At 46.4% G+C, this 16,196-nt stretch overlaps 1 protein-coding gene across 1 annotated transcript; it reads right to left on the bottom strand.

Moving 5' to 3' along the window:
* Positions 1–5,067: 5,067 nt before the first annotated feature.
* On the bottom strand, positions 5,068–15,927 carry Phb1 (prohibitin 1). Its single transcript, XM_027924712.2, has 7 exons — positions 15,845–15,927; positions 14,416–14,530; positions 12,776–12,937; positions 9,614–9,756; positions 9,340–9,456; positions 7,043–7,138; positions 5,068–5,435 (listed from the first exon to the last, which is right to left on the bottom strand). The coding sequence occupies exons 2-7, from the start codon at positions 14,501–14,503 to the stop codon at positions 5,223–5,225; spliced, it is 819 nt and encodes a 272-aa protein (XP_027780513.1). The 5' UTR covers positions 14,504–14,530; positions 15,845–15,927; the 3' UTR covers positions 5,068–5,222.
* Positions 15,928–16,196: the final 269 nt, after the last annotated feature.

Raw genomic sequence — 16,196 nt, 5'->3', positions numbered from 1 at the left:
CTGCAAATCATGCTGTTGCCGTTTCAGTAGGGTACAGATAGGATAGGAGTCCTGAAGGAAGGAAGTGCTGAAGAGGACCTTGAGGAGGGGAGGGGGCTGGACCAGGAAGAAGGAAATGGCATTGCACACGGGGAGCAGGTCTGGGCAGCCAAGGAAAGAAGGGATTGCCGGCCAGAGACAGAAAGCTCATCTGTCTGTTCTCAGATGCTTGGTAAAGACCATAGTTGGCACAGTCCTCCCTAAAGAGCCCATGTAGGTTCTTTTGGGGTCTCCAGTTGTCCAAGACAGTCATGGTCTTAGCTAAGAGACTCCTCTGGCCAAATCTGAAACACCCAGAAGCCACAGTTTCTGGAATTCATCACTGCAGATGCTTCCTAGAGGGCAGAGCAGTGGGGAAAAAAAATAAAAAAGTAGTTTTATCCCAAACCTGGAAATCCTCAGACCTTGAGAGATTTTAGTGTCCTTCTTCTTTCATAATTCCTGTTTGCTACCCCCATTCTCATCTTCTGCCATTACAGAAACACACGCAAGCCACAGAGAAGAGTGGGTGGTATAAATCTGCACACCAGAGCCCCAGGGTGACTTTGCTTCTCAGGTCACCATGGCCTTGGACACAATCAAGGACTCTGGTGACGTTACATTAGTATCTGACTTGAAGCCTTCCGTTCCTTCTGGTGTCTGAGACTTCTGGATTCCAGAGTTCTTCCTTTTCTGAGACCATCTAATCCCTTAAGTCAGGGGTCAGCAAACTTTTTCTATAATAGTATTTTGGGCTGTGTAGGCCACACAGACTCGGTGACAATACCCTGTGCTGCTGTTGCAGTACACAGGAGCATAGCTAGCTGTGTTCCCATAAAACTTTACGTAGAGACACTGAAGCTGGAATTTCATATCGTTTTCATATTTCATAGTCTTTGGATTTTTTTCCCTGACCATTTAAAAGTATGGAAACTATTCTTAGCTAGACAAAAACAAGCAGTAAGCTTGTGCACTGTGGTTTGCAAACCCCCTGAAGTGTCTGTAACTCTTGCAGCCAAACTTAGATTGTCTAAGCTTTTCACTGATCATGGCTTTTCTAGTAAATCCAGGAGGTTTGTCCTGACCTCCAAGGATAATGGCAGCATTAAGGTCCCCAAAAGCAGCCTTGTCTTTGGCTTTCCTCTCTTCAGAAGTAGCTTGATTAGAGGAGGGTGGAGAGAGGAAACCCTCTTCCCATCCACCCTGTGTCATGGGCAAGGGCCTTCCCTTCCAGCTATAAACTGGTTTCCCCAGGCCCAGTACATTTCCATCCTATCTCTCTTCCAGATATGTGTCTGGGCCTTGCCAAGGCACCCAGCGCCTACCAGCTGGGGCAGGCCTCATCACTCCTTTTATGTTCAATTCTCAATCCCAGTGTTGCCGGAGTTCCAGAGCCGATGTCTCTTTTATAAAGGGAGACTTTATACACAAGCAGAGCTTGTAAGGGGTCAGCCAGAGGTAAATTCCTGGACAAGGGGCATTTTAAGCTGGGTTTGTGGTGGGGACAGACACAGAGATTGAAGGAGGGAGGAGAGAACAGAGTGGTGTTCCAGGAAGAAGCAGGAAAGAGTGGGCCATGGGAAGGTGACTGCAAAGGAGAGTTCCCACATGGATGCCATATAAAGGGAGAGAGGGATGATTCTGAGGAATTGGTGTGGGGGTGGCAATTAGTGCATGACTGGCCTGCTAGTTTCAGAGAACCCCAATTAGGTGCAGCTCGAGGTAACTTGCCATAACAGCATGGGTGAACTCAGGAGCCTTGACCCCTAGCCTTCATTTCAAACTCAGATCCTTTTCCAATACACTCAGTAATTCCCACAAAAGCCAGGTGTGTTTGGCTTGGGAAAATATCACAGGGGAAAGAAAAGGAAGGGTATCTTCCCTCTATAATTTTAGGGTAGGAGAGAATTCACACACACACAGCAATTTAATGAAGAGAGTGCTAAATGCTCATGGGAATATGAGTTAGTTCTTTAGGAAAGGGAGAGGTAATGGGGTTGGGGGAGATGAGATCATCTGTATGCCCACTGAAGCCTCCTTGGTGGAAGGGAGGAGATCTGCTTTAGCAAAATGAGGTTTGAAACAGTGCGCGCTATGTATGAATGGGAGACTGAGGAAGGGGTGGTGGTGCAATATCCTGTAACCTTACCCAGGGTGGATGTTTCACTCACAGTTACTGATGATGGTCAAGAGAAGAACCCAATGCTAATTTCTGGAAGGTCCTATTAGAATGGCATTAGTTAAGTCAGGATTTGACCCATGTTCTCTCTTCTTTCTCCACCTCCCAAATAAATCCATCTGGGATGGTCACAACCCTCCCCCAACTAGTGCACACCTAAAAGTCACAGACACGAGGTAAACGAAAAGCCCTTGAGGGTTTTTCTCTCCCCTCCCATCCAGGGTCCACTGCCTTCTTAGCATGCAACCCTTCAGAGTCTAAACAAGGGAACTATTCAGCCTGTCAAAAGGAGAGAGGGAGGAAGACACTTCCCGCTCTCTCCCTTCCTTAGCCAGGACAGGACATGGCTTAGGATCCAAAGCCCAGAGAACTGCAGCTGATAAAGGTCCATTGTGGCAGCCTCTGAGAAACCCAGAGGCCATCAGGGGTCTCTGGGGCTAAGAAGCCATTAACAGCTCTTGAACATTTGTAAAAAGAATTACTTGGCGGAAATCAAGGCAGAATGAGGCGCCAGGGCTGCCACTGGGAGGTGCCTCTGCCACCCATGACGGGGAGACTAATGGCAAAGCCAGCAGGAGACCTGGCCTGTCTGCTGCCCAAAAGACTGACCTGGGACAGAAGGAACCCAGACGTTGTATTGGGCAGCATTTCAGCTCAGGGGTCCCCCACAGACACCTGGAGGATGAAACCCAATCTCCCCACCGAATTCAGGAAACACAAGGGCTTTTTTAAAAAAGGCCTGGGAGGAGGGCTAAGGAGAGAGGCGCCTCCTGCCCCCTTCCCCCAAAGGGTGTCCAAAGCAATAAACAGCAGGAAAGGAGGACGGCTGCAGAGTGGAAGTCAGTCTGGAACTTATTTGGGAATTATGCTCTTTCTGCTCCAGTCTTTAATGTGCTTTGAGTCCAGGCACCTCATCATCTGCAGGCCTTGCCATCCTTACAGCAAAAACACAAGCGGAAGAGCTACACCAGGCCTAGATAGAGGAGTCTGGGGGAGGGGCAGGGAGAAGGCCAGAAGGGAGACTTTGGTGGGAGCTCTGGGGTTCAGCGGAGGGTCAGTACCATGTCACACTGCCGCCTGCTCTCAGGGGACCAGATCCTGCTGAGGCCTGAGGTGAGCTGGAGACTATTGGGAAAACTTAAATCCTCAGTTCCACCCCAAATTTGTGCATCAGGTCCCCTTCTTTCTTAGCTGCTAGCTGGCCCTGGCCCTCTAGATTAGAACACAACCTAAGTCTTCAGAAGGGTCCCTAAGGCCAGGCGGGGCCCAGGGTTGAATACGGAGGAGAGGCGGAGGAGAAGGCGCAGGTAGGGCTGGGCCTTACTCTATTGTTGTTTTGTATGGGGGGATTGAACCCAGGGGCACTTTACCACTGAGCTACATGCTACATTCCCCAGCCCCTTCTATTTTTTGAGACAAGGTCTCATTAAGTTGCTTAGGGTCTAAGTGGCTCAGGCTTGTCTTAAACTTGTGATCCTCCTGCCTCAGCCTCCCAAGTCATCAGACATATGCTACCGCACCTGGCTGCACACTTCTGATTGTTCCTAAAAAGCCTTTGAGGTGGCTGGCTGGCAGTTATTTCTCAATCCTAGGTCTGCTCTCCTCCACCATCCAAAATGCATAAATTTGGTCTCCTTAAATGCCAAAGCATTTGCATTTCCCACATCAGTCACAGTAAAGTAGAATGACACATCAAATAACACCCAAGGAAACCTAATGTGTATGAAGATCAAACTAGAGGGCAGGAAGGGTTACTGACCAGTGAACTTCTTGCCAATGGTTTCCCTTTCGTCAGGGTGTTGCTGGCGGCAGGAAGGCCCACTCTGCTGGTCATACCAATACACAGAAGACAGCCTCACCTCCTCAGAATCACCTCATGAGAAACTTCACTTAATATCACCGAGGTTCACTTCACAATGGGTCTCAATTAGGAACACAGGACAAAGTGCTTTCTGAAACCAAAGCATCTTTTGCCTTGCTGGATATTCTATCCCAGCTGGTGATACAAACAAGCACACACAAAAATTACTAGAACACTCTGTTCTGATCCCACTACTCCCACAAACAAAAAACAAACCCGTAGGACAGCTGGAAGGTTTGGGTGTCATTTATTAACAGCAGTTTACACACATTTGTTTTCTTCCCATGATTGTTTCCTTCAAAGCACAGGCACACAGCCTTCGAGAAGGGCAGTCTGAAGCAGCAGGAACGCAGGCTGCACACGTCTTTGGCAGGCATGCTTAGCCCCGGCAGGATGCAATCCTTCAAGTTGGAATTCCATTGGGTATTTGAGAAGGACCAAGGTGGGGGGTAGAGAGGAAGTCTTCAACAGGACTTACATCTCAGTCCAGACCTCCTCTCTCACTATCCAAGTTCATCCCAGTTTTAGAACCCTGGGGGGGTAGCAAAATCAGGCCCACCCACCTCAATAGGGGCAGATTCTTCAATCCATGCCCTGTTGACACACACCTGCTTCCGCTGGTCGCAGTTGGAGGGAATCAGCCTTATGGTAAGAGACAGACCACTTCCTCTCTGACCTTCCCCAGCACCTCTTCAGCTGCATCTGTGCAGGACAGGCTGGAAAGTAACTGAGACCTGCCTTCCTGGTTCAGCCGTGTGTGCCATTGTCCTCAAATCTTCAATAAATGGCAGGAGGGAGGCTACAGGTCTATGCAGGCTGTTGGCTGTGCTCCCCCATCCATCACGCACATTGCCCTGCTCTTCTGCCAACTGCCAGTGCCTAGGCTGGAGTGCCAGCAGGCCCTGCAGGACCCAAAGCCAGTCTGCATAGGCACTTGGCAATTTTTGGTAGGGAGGTAAATAAAAAAGTAGATGGGAGGTGAGAAGAATGAAAGAGCTTCATTTGATAATTAGAGATCTGAAGTGATTTTACTTTTTATTTCCTTCACTTTTTAAGCCAATCATGAAATTTCACAGTGATTTCTGGGGTAGGGGCAGAAGAAAGATGGTATTCAGAATTGGGGCTGTGGCCCAAGTGGCCTGAGGAGGTGCGGACAGGGCACCCTCACTGGGGCAGTTGGAGGAGCACGGACTGCCCTGCTGGCAGGTAAGTGACGTTCCGAGTGCGTGAGAGCTGGTATGCTATGTCCTCAGCGGCTTCCAGCTTGCGCAGCTCAATCAGGCCATCACCTGCAGTGGCCAGTGAGTTGGCAATCAGCTCGGCTGCCTTGGAGTCACCCTCAGCAGAGATGATGGCAGCTTTCTTTTGCTGTTCAGCCTAAAGAGTGGAGATGGAGAGTGAGTGACAAACCTCAGGGTGCTGTCAGACTAGAGCCTAGCAAGGACCAGCCTAGGTGCCTTCACAGTTTCTTTTTAAATATTTACTTATTATTTTTTAAAGCTGTACTTGAAAATAAATAAATAAATATATATATCTCCATATATATCTATCTCCGAGGATAGAATCCAGGGCCTCGCACGTGCTAAGTGAGTGCTCTACCGCTGAGCCACAACCCCAGCCCTGCCTTCACAGGTTTCTGAAGGCACTCGGAAACTTACATTCCTATTGTTAACAGAGTCGACAAGCACTATGTCCACCCAACCTCCTCTTTCCTCTAATGCCCACTTATCATTGCAGGCATATGCTTCAATTGGCTATGTAAGTAGTGTACTTATTTCAAAGTTCCCATTAACATTACTAGTGATCTGATCCAGACAATTCTATTTTAAGCTAGAAGGATTCAGGCCAGAGAAAATGGAGGAAAAAAGAAAGGTGGAACCAATCCTCAGGCTCATCTTTCCCTCCAGTCCTAAGCCAAAACAACTTCCATCAAAACCAGTTGGTCGGGCTGGTGTTGTAGCTCAGAGGTAGAGTGCATGAGGCCCTGGGTTCAGAATCCCCAGCACTACAAAACAGAACCACCACAAGAGTTAAGAAGGAGAAGCATGCATCTATGACTGCCAGGAGCTGCCTGTGAGCTCAGCTGGTACCTGGAATCTCCACGGCTTGTCCTACCAACACCAACATGGAAACATCTGTCTAGACAAGTGACCTTCAGAATGTGGGAGGAGAGTATAGGATTGAGCTTCTTTGAAATCAACCCTCTTTTTGTCTCTCTTAATGCAGGGCCCGAACTCAGGCCTTGCACATGTTAAACAAGCACTATGCCACTGAGTGACACCCCTGGTCCAACAATTTTGAAACTGATAGGATGTTTTCAACAAATGTTGTATATCTAGGATCATCAGGCAAAGTGCTAGACTTGTTACTGGAGTCATGGCAGATACAAAGCAAAGCAAGACCCTGCCCATATGAAGCTTACAGTTTCCAAAATCGAATCTCTCTCTTGATTTGAAAGACCAAAAGGCCTTAGAATAGGAATACTAGTGGTGGGGAATGGAGAGCAAATAAATATACCTTCACAAATATCTGCAAGACCAGGCTGCTAGGCCAATATACTGTGTTCCATCACACTCTCTTGACACATCTGGATGGATTTAGTGAAAAATATCCAGTGACCATATCACATCTGGTGCAACATTTGATCAACGTCAAGTTTTCACTATGTAACTATGGTTCAAAATGACTTCTCAGTGAAGCTGAAAATATTCCAGGAGTAACATTTTTATTTGTATGAAAGTTTTTGATCTTGGGCACGTGGAAAAAAAATTACCCTTCAGTGATTTAGGAACATAACATCACATGTCCCTGACTAGCCCCCAAAGACTCTGCAACCAATTGCAGGAGTACAGTTCCTTCAATCCCCTTCCGATTATCCCGGAAGAAGAGATGACAGATGATGAATTTCCAGGCCACCCAGCAAATGGGAAAGCTGAGCAGAGGAGAAAGGAAAAGAGGCTCTTGCCATCTGGTTGAATGCTCACCTTTTCCACCACAAATCTGGCCCTCTCTGCTTCCTGCTGAGCCACCTGTTTGGCTTCCACCGCTTCTGTGAACTCCTTCCCAAAGGTCAGATGTGTCTAAGGGGAGAGAGTAAGCACAAGCTGAGGCAGTGTAATTGCTCAGACAGGGTTGCTGGGAGGCCTCCCCAGCTGCTGGAAGGAAAAGGCCAGGAATGGCTCTAGCAGCTGGAGGCACTAGGAGACACACTTCCACCTCCAAATTCTCATCCACACTGAGTTTATACCCCAGAATCCTTGGCTGTCAACACTGTTCCTACAAATTTCTGTCACCCTCATTGTGGCCACCTCACGCAGAAAACGGCATCTGCAGCTTTTGATGGGGCCCATGGCCACCAGAAGGTGTTCACTCAATAGACCACCTCCTTAGAGGAGGAGATCTGTGAGTTCTAGGACCCCCACCACTGACCAGATTTCTTCCAAGGCATCATCTTCTTTGATGCCTGTTCAAAGACCCAAGGGAGGCCAGATGGAAAAGTGAGCCCCTGAGAGCAGGGGATGCGGCCAGTTCCCAGGGTTCCAAAAGCTTGATACTCTCTGCTTATGGATTCACCAGTCCACTTTTGCAGAACATCCCCACCACTAAACAGGAAGAGGATGGAGCAAGATGGAGAGCACATCATGGTATTCCTATATATGAGTGGTTCTGGTAAAGGGCTTAAAAGAAAGGGAAGGCAGGGAAAGCCATTGGTCCGGGTGAGGGTTTAAGTCTGATTATCCATATACCTCCCCTAATCAAGTAACAGACTTGGCTGAAGCAACTGTCTCTAAAGATAGTACAGATAATGGGAATAGACTCAGAGCTCCTAATGCCTAGCCTTAAGCAATTCTCTTATTCATTTTTTTATTTAAAAAGAAGAAATAAAGAGAAGAGCAGCAATGGTTTTGCAATCAAATGTTATTTGTTTCATTTTCTCCTCCACTCTCCCAATGTCTGCTTTTTAAAAAACAAGCAGCCCCAAACTTCTGAGAAGTCAATCCTGGCCCTACTGTTTTCTAAAGCTTTTACACTATACTGCGAACTCTCACACTGCAGCTGCTCTACTTTGCCTGATCCATTTCTGGATTCTTGTTCAAAGTTTGGATAAGAAAGTACAATTCTGAGAAATGAAAAATGAAATGTATAATTAAGGAATAAAATTTCTTTCTAAAAGAGCCAGCTGAGGCCAGCAAATTCCCCAGGAAATCTAATTTTCTTCTTACACCTCTTAGATATGGTTTCTTGTGGTCAGCCCACATTTCCCCAGAATGGAGTATGTGGTCAGAGTCAAGTAAAATGCCAAGTTTTCCCCAGGTTTTTACTTAGCGAGCTTTCACAGCCAAGGTACTCAGGTTAACTAACAGCAAATGGGGAGAGCTTGAGGTGGAGGGGCCAAAGGCTGCAGCCTGGCATGCTGCCAGCAGAGGGAGCCACGCGCCCTTCCCTTGGAGCAACAGAAGGTGGAACAGTGCCCTGGCCCTCAGGGTGAGGGCTGGGTACTTAGAGAATCTCTGTTTAAACAGCTGTGCAGATGCTGAGAGGAAGCAGTGCCTTTCCCTAGTGATGCACAGGAGAACTGAACAGGAAACACTCTACCTCACTACCTGAACGAATTACTCCAAATGATTTTTCCCAGAGAATCTTAGAAACACGACCCCTTCCCCTCACCCTCCTCCACCCGAAACCCTATCCTGCCTGTATTGCTTTCTGTTTGAGTTATGACACTCAGTGTCATATAAATACACAGACTATAATGTCTCTGGAGGCTAGCTTACACCTCAGAGAAGTCCCTTGTCCTCAATACCAGACCTTGGGAAACAGAACCATTTATTAGCACTCTATCACCTTTCCCTGGGGGTCCCCAGAACTTCACAGAGCTTCAAACCCTAATTGTTAGAAAATTCTTAGGGGGTCAGGCTGGGAAGTCTGTGCTAGGGAGAAACACTACCAAGCTATTTTCTGGTCTCTACCAGGCAATTTCTTACTTTATCAAATAGGGTTAATAAGAAGACATCACTTTCTGAGGAACAGTCATAGTTTGGTGATTTAGAGACTGTCTGGGGATGAGCAGAGATTATAAAAAAAATGTGTAAGACAGGGAGATAAAGAACCCTCAACTGAAAACAGATGCAAGGACACTGCCTCACACCCCCATGAAGATTCTGTTTTCAAGTCTCACATTTAGGAAAGTGGAAGGCAAGACCTAATCATGTGTATACAGAAATGAGCCAGGTACCAGACAAGAACCAAAACCTTTGCTCAGACTCCTCAAGGATCTTACCAAGGACACGTCATCCAGGATGAGCCCAAAGGTTGCTGCTCGCTCTGTAAGGTCATCGCTCACCTGCCTGGAGACCAGCTCTCTCTGGGTGATCAGTTCGCCAGCATCAAAGCGAGCCTGGTTTCAGAGGGACAGGCAGAAAGCAAGTCAGGCTAATGATAAAGCAGAAAAGAACCTCAGCCACATCCCAACCCACTATGGCCAAGTTCTTCCTGCTACCTAGCGATCTTCAGGGCAGTGATCTGGGCTCACGGTGAAGGCCCTATCCACTCACCACCACTGACTTGAGGATCTCTGTGGTGATGGACGGCAGCACTCGTTCATCATAGTCCTCTCCAATGCTAGTGAAGATTCGAGGAAGCTGACTAGCAACAGGTCGGAAAAGGATGCGCAGTGTGATGTTGACATTCTGCAAATCTTGGTAAGAAACAAACACTGGAGTTAAAATAAAACCCGTAGGGGAAACAAATGGCCTTTTATGTGACCTTTCCCACCCCAAATTTGCTACAATGCAAAATGGTATTTAGTAAGATCTTAAAAGGCAAGGAGTAGATATGTCCGGTTTCCTTGGCAAAGAAGCCATAGAGCACTGTAGAGAGTTAGGAATGTCTGAAAGGATTCGGTGATGACACCAGCTTTTCAGTGTGTCCTAATGACCACAGATAAAGCAATTACCATGGTATGGTGTCATAGGCGACTGATAAATTTTTGCTTTGAACTATGTGAAATCCTGGACAGTGAAACGGTGCGGTACAAGGGTGCCCAGGGAACGCCCACCCATTTGCATGGTGATTTCTGTTCTTGAGGAAGTTCTGTTGTCATGGAACTCACTAGTTCAAAAAGCCTTGACTTCAAATCCCAGCTGCCCTGAAGTAGAGAAGGTGGGCATAACCTGTTAAGCCCCAACCCAGTTTTTGCTATCTTCTTCAGGTTTTTCTCAGGAAGTTCTTCACACTGAATCCCATTGGTGTTTCCACCCATTTAAATAAAGTGCACAGGTGCAGACTCCATTTTGTCATTATATCCAGTCTCCATCAGAGCTGGTCCCCATCGGATCCCGCTATTTTACTTATTTCTATGTCTTTATTTCTTTTCTTTAAAAATACTTATTTTTTTAGTTGAACACAATATTTTTATTTTATTTATTTTTATGTGGTGTTGAGGATCGAACCCAGGGCCTCGCACATGCTAGGCAAGCGCTCTACCACTGACAGCCACAAACCCAGCCCCTGGTCTTTATTTCTTAAATTTTTCATACTGCTTAATAATTCTAATCTGACTCACTGCCCCAGTTCAGAGAAACTAAGTAAACCTCAGGTGGGTCATGACAGTATGTCTCATGGGTAACATGAAATGTTAGGAGACTGAACATTTTAGGACAAATAACAAGTCAATACTAAGAATTCTAGAATCAGGCCTTTCCAAGGCCAGGTGAACATGACTATGAGTCAACCTTGAGAAGTTAGTGTGGGACTGGTAGACACAGCACTAACACTCCACAGAACTGAGCTGTGGTCCCACTCTGCTGGCTACAAATTATGCAGCTTCAGATAGCCTTAGATAACCTGAACTTACTTTCTTGTCTGAGAATGGGGATGATCCAGGAAAAACTAGAGGAGAAAACAGATACAAGAGCTTTCTGTCAAATGTGCAAAAGACCCAAGAGGTGTGAGTAGATCTGGTAAAGCATTTAAAAGAGAAGACACGCAAGTCATTGGTAGGGGGAGGGTTTAAGAGTCTGATTAGTCATAGACCTTATCAGGATTTTGGGGGGAATCAGCCCTTCCCTTAGACACACCAGGCCTGCGGGAAGCTAACACACTGACACAGGTCATCCGCAGTCATCAACAGTATGGACCAAGTGCCCAGGAAATGGAGTCCTGATTGGGCCAAGAGAGGTGGGAAACTTATCAACATATATAATAAGCCCCTGACCTCAGGAGGTACCTTTCAATAGTTTTCAGAATAGGTACATAATGCATCCTCAGAACAACTGCAAAATAGTACAGAAAGAAATCCACAAGAGATGGGAAACTTAGAAGCAGGCTTAAGTTAAATTAAGTTTCTCCAGGGGCTCGAGCTGCAAGGCACTGGGTTCGATTCTCAGCACCACATGTAAATAAATAAAATAAAAGTTCATTGGTAACTAAAAAAAGTTTCTTCATAAATCCTGTCCAACTTATTTCCTCTTTGAAGCAGGCAAGACAGCCCCTTTTCAAAAGGCTGCTGTTTCCCTGGCCAGGAGCCACAGACAGATTTCCAACGTTCCCTGCACCCTCTTCTCTGCCTCACACACTCTGCACTCTTCAGATCACCACTCAGACATCAGTTCCTTGCAGGGAGTAGGCTACTCTCTTCTCTGCTCCCCAACACACCACAGAACCCTGGCCCTGTGGTCCTTCCCACACTCTACTGTAATTTCTTGTTCACATCTGTCTTCCTGCATAGACTGAGCTCCTTCACAGCAACCATTTTAGTCCTCTTTGAACTAGTCCACTCTGCAAAATAGAATCAAGACTGGCACAATCACCACAAGCAAACATCTACTGAGGAATAACAGGGAGGACACCAAATGTCATCCAGATAATAAAAACTAACTTCCCCACTATACCACCACCACCACCGTACCCTCTCCTTTATGTGCAGAAATGTCACAGCTGTGACATTTTGGGTATGTGCAACTTTATGTGCTGTCTGTATATGTCTAAGGGTGGGGGGGGGGATGGTGATGGCAGTCCACGTCAGGATCTGACTGGAAACTGGTGGAACATCTCAGTCACTAGGACTTCAGCCTATGAGACAGCAATGTGAGGTCCACACTACTGGAGCAGAGGCCATGGAAAATACGGCAAAGGATAAGTCAGTTACAAAGACAGATGGCCAGAGACAGGCTTGGATAGTCACTCTGGGGAACAAGAGCTGATGGGAAGGATCAACAGAGGGAATAATTTAGATTTCTTTAAAATGATATCACTGTGTAACTCTTAAGATAAACCTTTATTTTATTTAAAAAAAATTTTGTGTGTGTGTGTGTGGTGTTGGGGGTTGAACCCAGGGTTTTGTGCATTCGAGGCAAGCACTCTACCAACTGAGCTACATCCCCAGTCCATAATAAACCTTCACATGTATCTCTAAGTTTGTTCTACTGTCTGTATGTATCTTATGAATACACTTCTCTCTATGAATCCATATAGAGCTCTCCAGGGCAAACATGCTGAGAATTATGATGTCAAGTCTAACCTCTTTTTCTTTTGGCAGAGTTGGGGTTTGAACCCAGGGCCTTGCACATGCTAGACAAGCACACTACCACTGAGCCACATCCCCAGTCCTAAGTTCAACCTCTTTTGGATCCTAGTATCCCATGCAGGCTGCTGGAGCCGAGAAAAGAGAGAACCCTCCACTCTCCGTGCTTTACCAAAACAAAGGCAAGACTCACCTTTGCTTCCAGTGATGACTGGCACATTACGTGGTCGAGAGCGGCAATCAAAGATAATAGGTTTCTGAACCCAAGGTATGAGAAAGTGAGTTCCTTCCCCTACCACAATGTCCTGTACACCACGGAATCGGTCAAAGATGACAGCTCTGTGCCCAGCATCCACTAGGAAGGAAAGATAATGACATGTCAAAAAGGTCCTTTACCTTGTAAACCACGAGGATCCTGACTTTGAAAGATCCCTGTTGCTTTCTGTTCATTTACTGAGTATCTCCTCTCCCTATCCCGAACTTCTGGTCTCTAGAGGTTTCTAATTAGCTACACAACTAAGCAATCACTTCCTGTCCCATGTGCCTCCCAAGGTCTTTGGTAATAGGATCTGTTCCTTGGTTCCCTTTCTCCTTGAAAAAACTGGTTGTTGGTTTTCTGATTAACCATCCCATCCCCAAACTCCCAACAATATACTTCTAGGAATCATCTCCTAAAACTTCTACAACTCAGATCTTCACTATTTTAATATGTCTATCCTGGTTCCAACATAACCCAGTAGCATCCTCATTAGGAGAATCCTGAAATTCAGAAGGTCCCACAAATAACAGTTTTTTTTAAACTTGGAGTGGATATAGTGTTATCTTGTTGATTCAGAGAGAAATTCAGTGATGGAGACCACTGTTTAGATGTACAGATTGAGACCAAGATGATCACAGTATCAAGAGCTGCCATATAAGCCAAGCAGGCTTGTTTCTTTTCATAGGGGATTCCAGGGATGCTCTACCCTAATCAACATCCCCATCCCTTTTTAAGTTTTTTTGTTTTGAGACAGGGTCTCGCCAAGTTGCCAAGGCTGGTCTGGAATTTGACATCTTCCTGCCTCAGCCTCTGGAGTTCCTGGGATTACAGGTGTTATTGCTGTGCCTGGCCCAAGTAGGCTTTTCTCATCAACTACTTTCCATCGCTAGACTTTAGAGTTGATCCAAATATCTTCACTCTGAAAACAATCTTTTTGTTAGACAGCCAGGTATGTAGCAATCTACAATTATTTGGGGCATGAAAGTAAAAGAATGTCAGAGTTAGAGGAGATCTTAGAGATTAAACTCGTTCAAACTCACTGCTTGACCAATGAGGAAGCTGAGGCCTACAGGTGAAAGCAACTTGCCTAAGACCACACAGTAAAGTGGAAGAAAGGCTACCTTAAACCCTGTTAAAAGCTGGGCGATACACTGCAAAGACATTTTCTTTGAAACTAGCAGAGTAAAAGCTGCTGCTCAGGACAAGGATCACCCAAACTGATCTAAAGTCTTTGCTGAGTTTTTTCACATACAGGCAGATGAGACACAGACAAGATCTCCATTTCAGGTAGCAATGCAAATCCCCTGATACTCTGCTGCAGTATTCAAATGAAGCAGCAGCACTGCAAATTGATAAGAACAGCCAAAAACATCCAACCAGCAACTGGGCTGGGAAGCTGTCTTTGAACAGAGGCTCTAATAATACAAGCACGTGGTGGGGAATGGCAATAGTGAAACCTCTTCACAAACATTCACAAACAGTCGCTACCATCAAGAGTGTCATGGGCTATGCACTCCAACAGAAATCTTCCAGTAAAGGGCAGCGACCCACCACCCCTCACCTCAGTGCCTCACCATTATATAAGGCAGAGTTCACCACGCCTCCTGCAACGGCTAAGGCCAGGCCAAACTTGCCAATGGATTCAAACACTTTGGCAGCCATGTTTCCTTCTGCTGGACCCACTCACACCTAAGGGGGTAAAAACAAAAAATAAAACAACTTAGCCCAAACCCTCAGAGGAAGGTCTGAGGCATAACATTCACTTCTCAAGCTTATTATTTATTTTCCCACTCCTGACAGCTCTTAATCACCAACTGAGGACACCTAATAAATAACTCTACATCTGGCAAAGTGCCATCATCAATTCCTCAACCTTTTTCTTTTGCAGTTTCTTTTTTCAACCAAGAAAGAAAGGAATCTGGGACACTTGGTTCAAAATAATGGGAACAAGGCATGGGCCTCATACCCATAGGGATCTTGCACCATACTAAACCACACTCCCATTTCCTGGACAAAAAGTTCCCAAGAGACACTACATGGTTGGTTCTATAAAATTTTGTTTAGAAAAATAACAAAAGAACGTGCTACAACAGTGATGCCAACAACAAAAATAAATAACAGTAAACTGCCATCATTTATATCAGTTTATTTAACCCTCACAGCTACTCTATGAAGTAATTATTATAGACCAGGAAACAGAGGAACACATACAGGTGACATGAGACGCCCAGGATCACACTAAGCGGCAGAACCAGGATTAAAACGCAGAGGTCTAATTCTAGGAGGTATGGTTTAACTCCTCACCTTGCCACTTCTCTACATGCTGTAGTGAGAACCGATTAGGACGAGCTGAATGACATTCTGGGATCAAGATAACACAAGAAGCAACTGAGGGGAAAGTCTCTAAACTGCTGCTGCACTGTGAGGAAGAGCTCTGCATAACAGGGTCAAGGGGCTGCGATGCCACGGGTAGGAGTACAGTTGACCCAACTAAAAAACACTCCAGTCTTAAACCTTTTTTTTTAAATGTTTTTTTTTTTTTTAAGATATTGATGGACCCTTATTTTGTTCATTTATTTATATGCGGTGTTGAGAATGGAACCCAGGGCTTCACACATGCTAGGCAAGCGCTCTGCCCCTGAGCCACAACCCCAGCCCCAGCCTTAAACTTTTTAATGCCCCGCCCCAAGACCGTCAAATCCCCCCTCCCTCCTCCCAGAACTACCTTAATCTCTCCCCGCCCGTTAGCTCCCTCCTTGAGACCCAGGCACTCAATCCTTTTCCTTTCTAATGGCTTCTGGATTTTTCCTCACCCTGCCCCCATACACACCTCCCTTAACCTGCGCAACTCCTGGCTTGTCCTGGGTTAGCTCTTTCCCCTCCCCCACAAAATGGACACGCACACGCACCCCTATTCGCCCAAAATGCACATCGGAGGGCAGAGGAGGGCAGCAGAGACCCCCCCGCCAGAAACAAGCCTGGGCCACCCCCAGCCATTCTCACCTGCTTACACTCTGACCTCCACATGAATTCCCCCAACAGCACTTACTGCGCGTGCGCCGAAAAGCTGCTCTTCTTCCCCGCCCTCCCTCCAAGACCAGCACCTCTGATTGGTGGTGAGGAGCGCAATGACTTCTGGGAAGCGTGTTTTGCAGCCCTGAGCAGCTCTTGCGGCTCTTGGTAGAGGGACTGCAATTCCCAAAAAGCCCTGCGGCGGCTGACCCGCACAGGAAAGCCTTTTTTCTTTGGTGGTAAACGGTGAGATGTTGCCTCAAAGCCTCTTGGGGACTGTAGTGCTCTGGGGATAAATACACGTGCCTATTCTGTACATCGCTCATGACTGCCGGAAGATGAG

The sequence above is a fragment of the Marmota flaviventris genome, chromosome 17, assembly GCF_047511675.1.
Source record: "Marmota flaviventris isolate mMarFla1 chromosome 17, mMarFla1.hap1, whole genome shotgun sequence".
NCBI classification, from domain to species: Eukaryota; Metazoa; Chordata; class Mammalia; order Rodentia; family Sciuridae; genus Marmota; species Marmota flaviventris.
Note: the sequence above shows the minus strand (reverse complement) of the source record. Positions and strands in the feature narration are given on the sequence as shown.

What these genes read in the sequence shown, in the direction of transcription:
- Phb1 (XM_027924712.2), bottom strand. Translation starts at nt 14,503, where the DNA reads ATGGCTGCCAAAGTGTTTGAATCCATTGGCAAGTTTGGCCTGGCCTTA. An exon ending in AGATCCTCAAGTCAGTGGTG is followed by an intron (nt 9,457 to 9,613) that starts GTGAGTGGATAG and finishes CTCTGAAACCAG; the next exon opens with GCTCGCTTTGATGCTGGCGA. An exon ending in CCAGATTTGTGGTGGAAAAG is followed by an intron (nt 5,436 to 7,042) that starts GTGAGCATTCAA and finishes TCCACTCTTTAG; the next exon opens with GCTGAACAGCAAAAGAAAGC.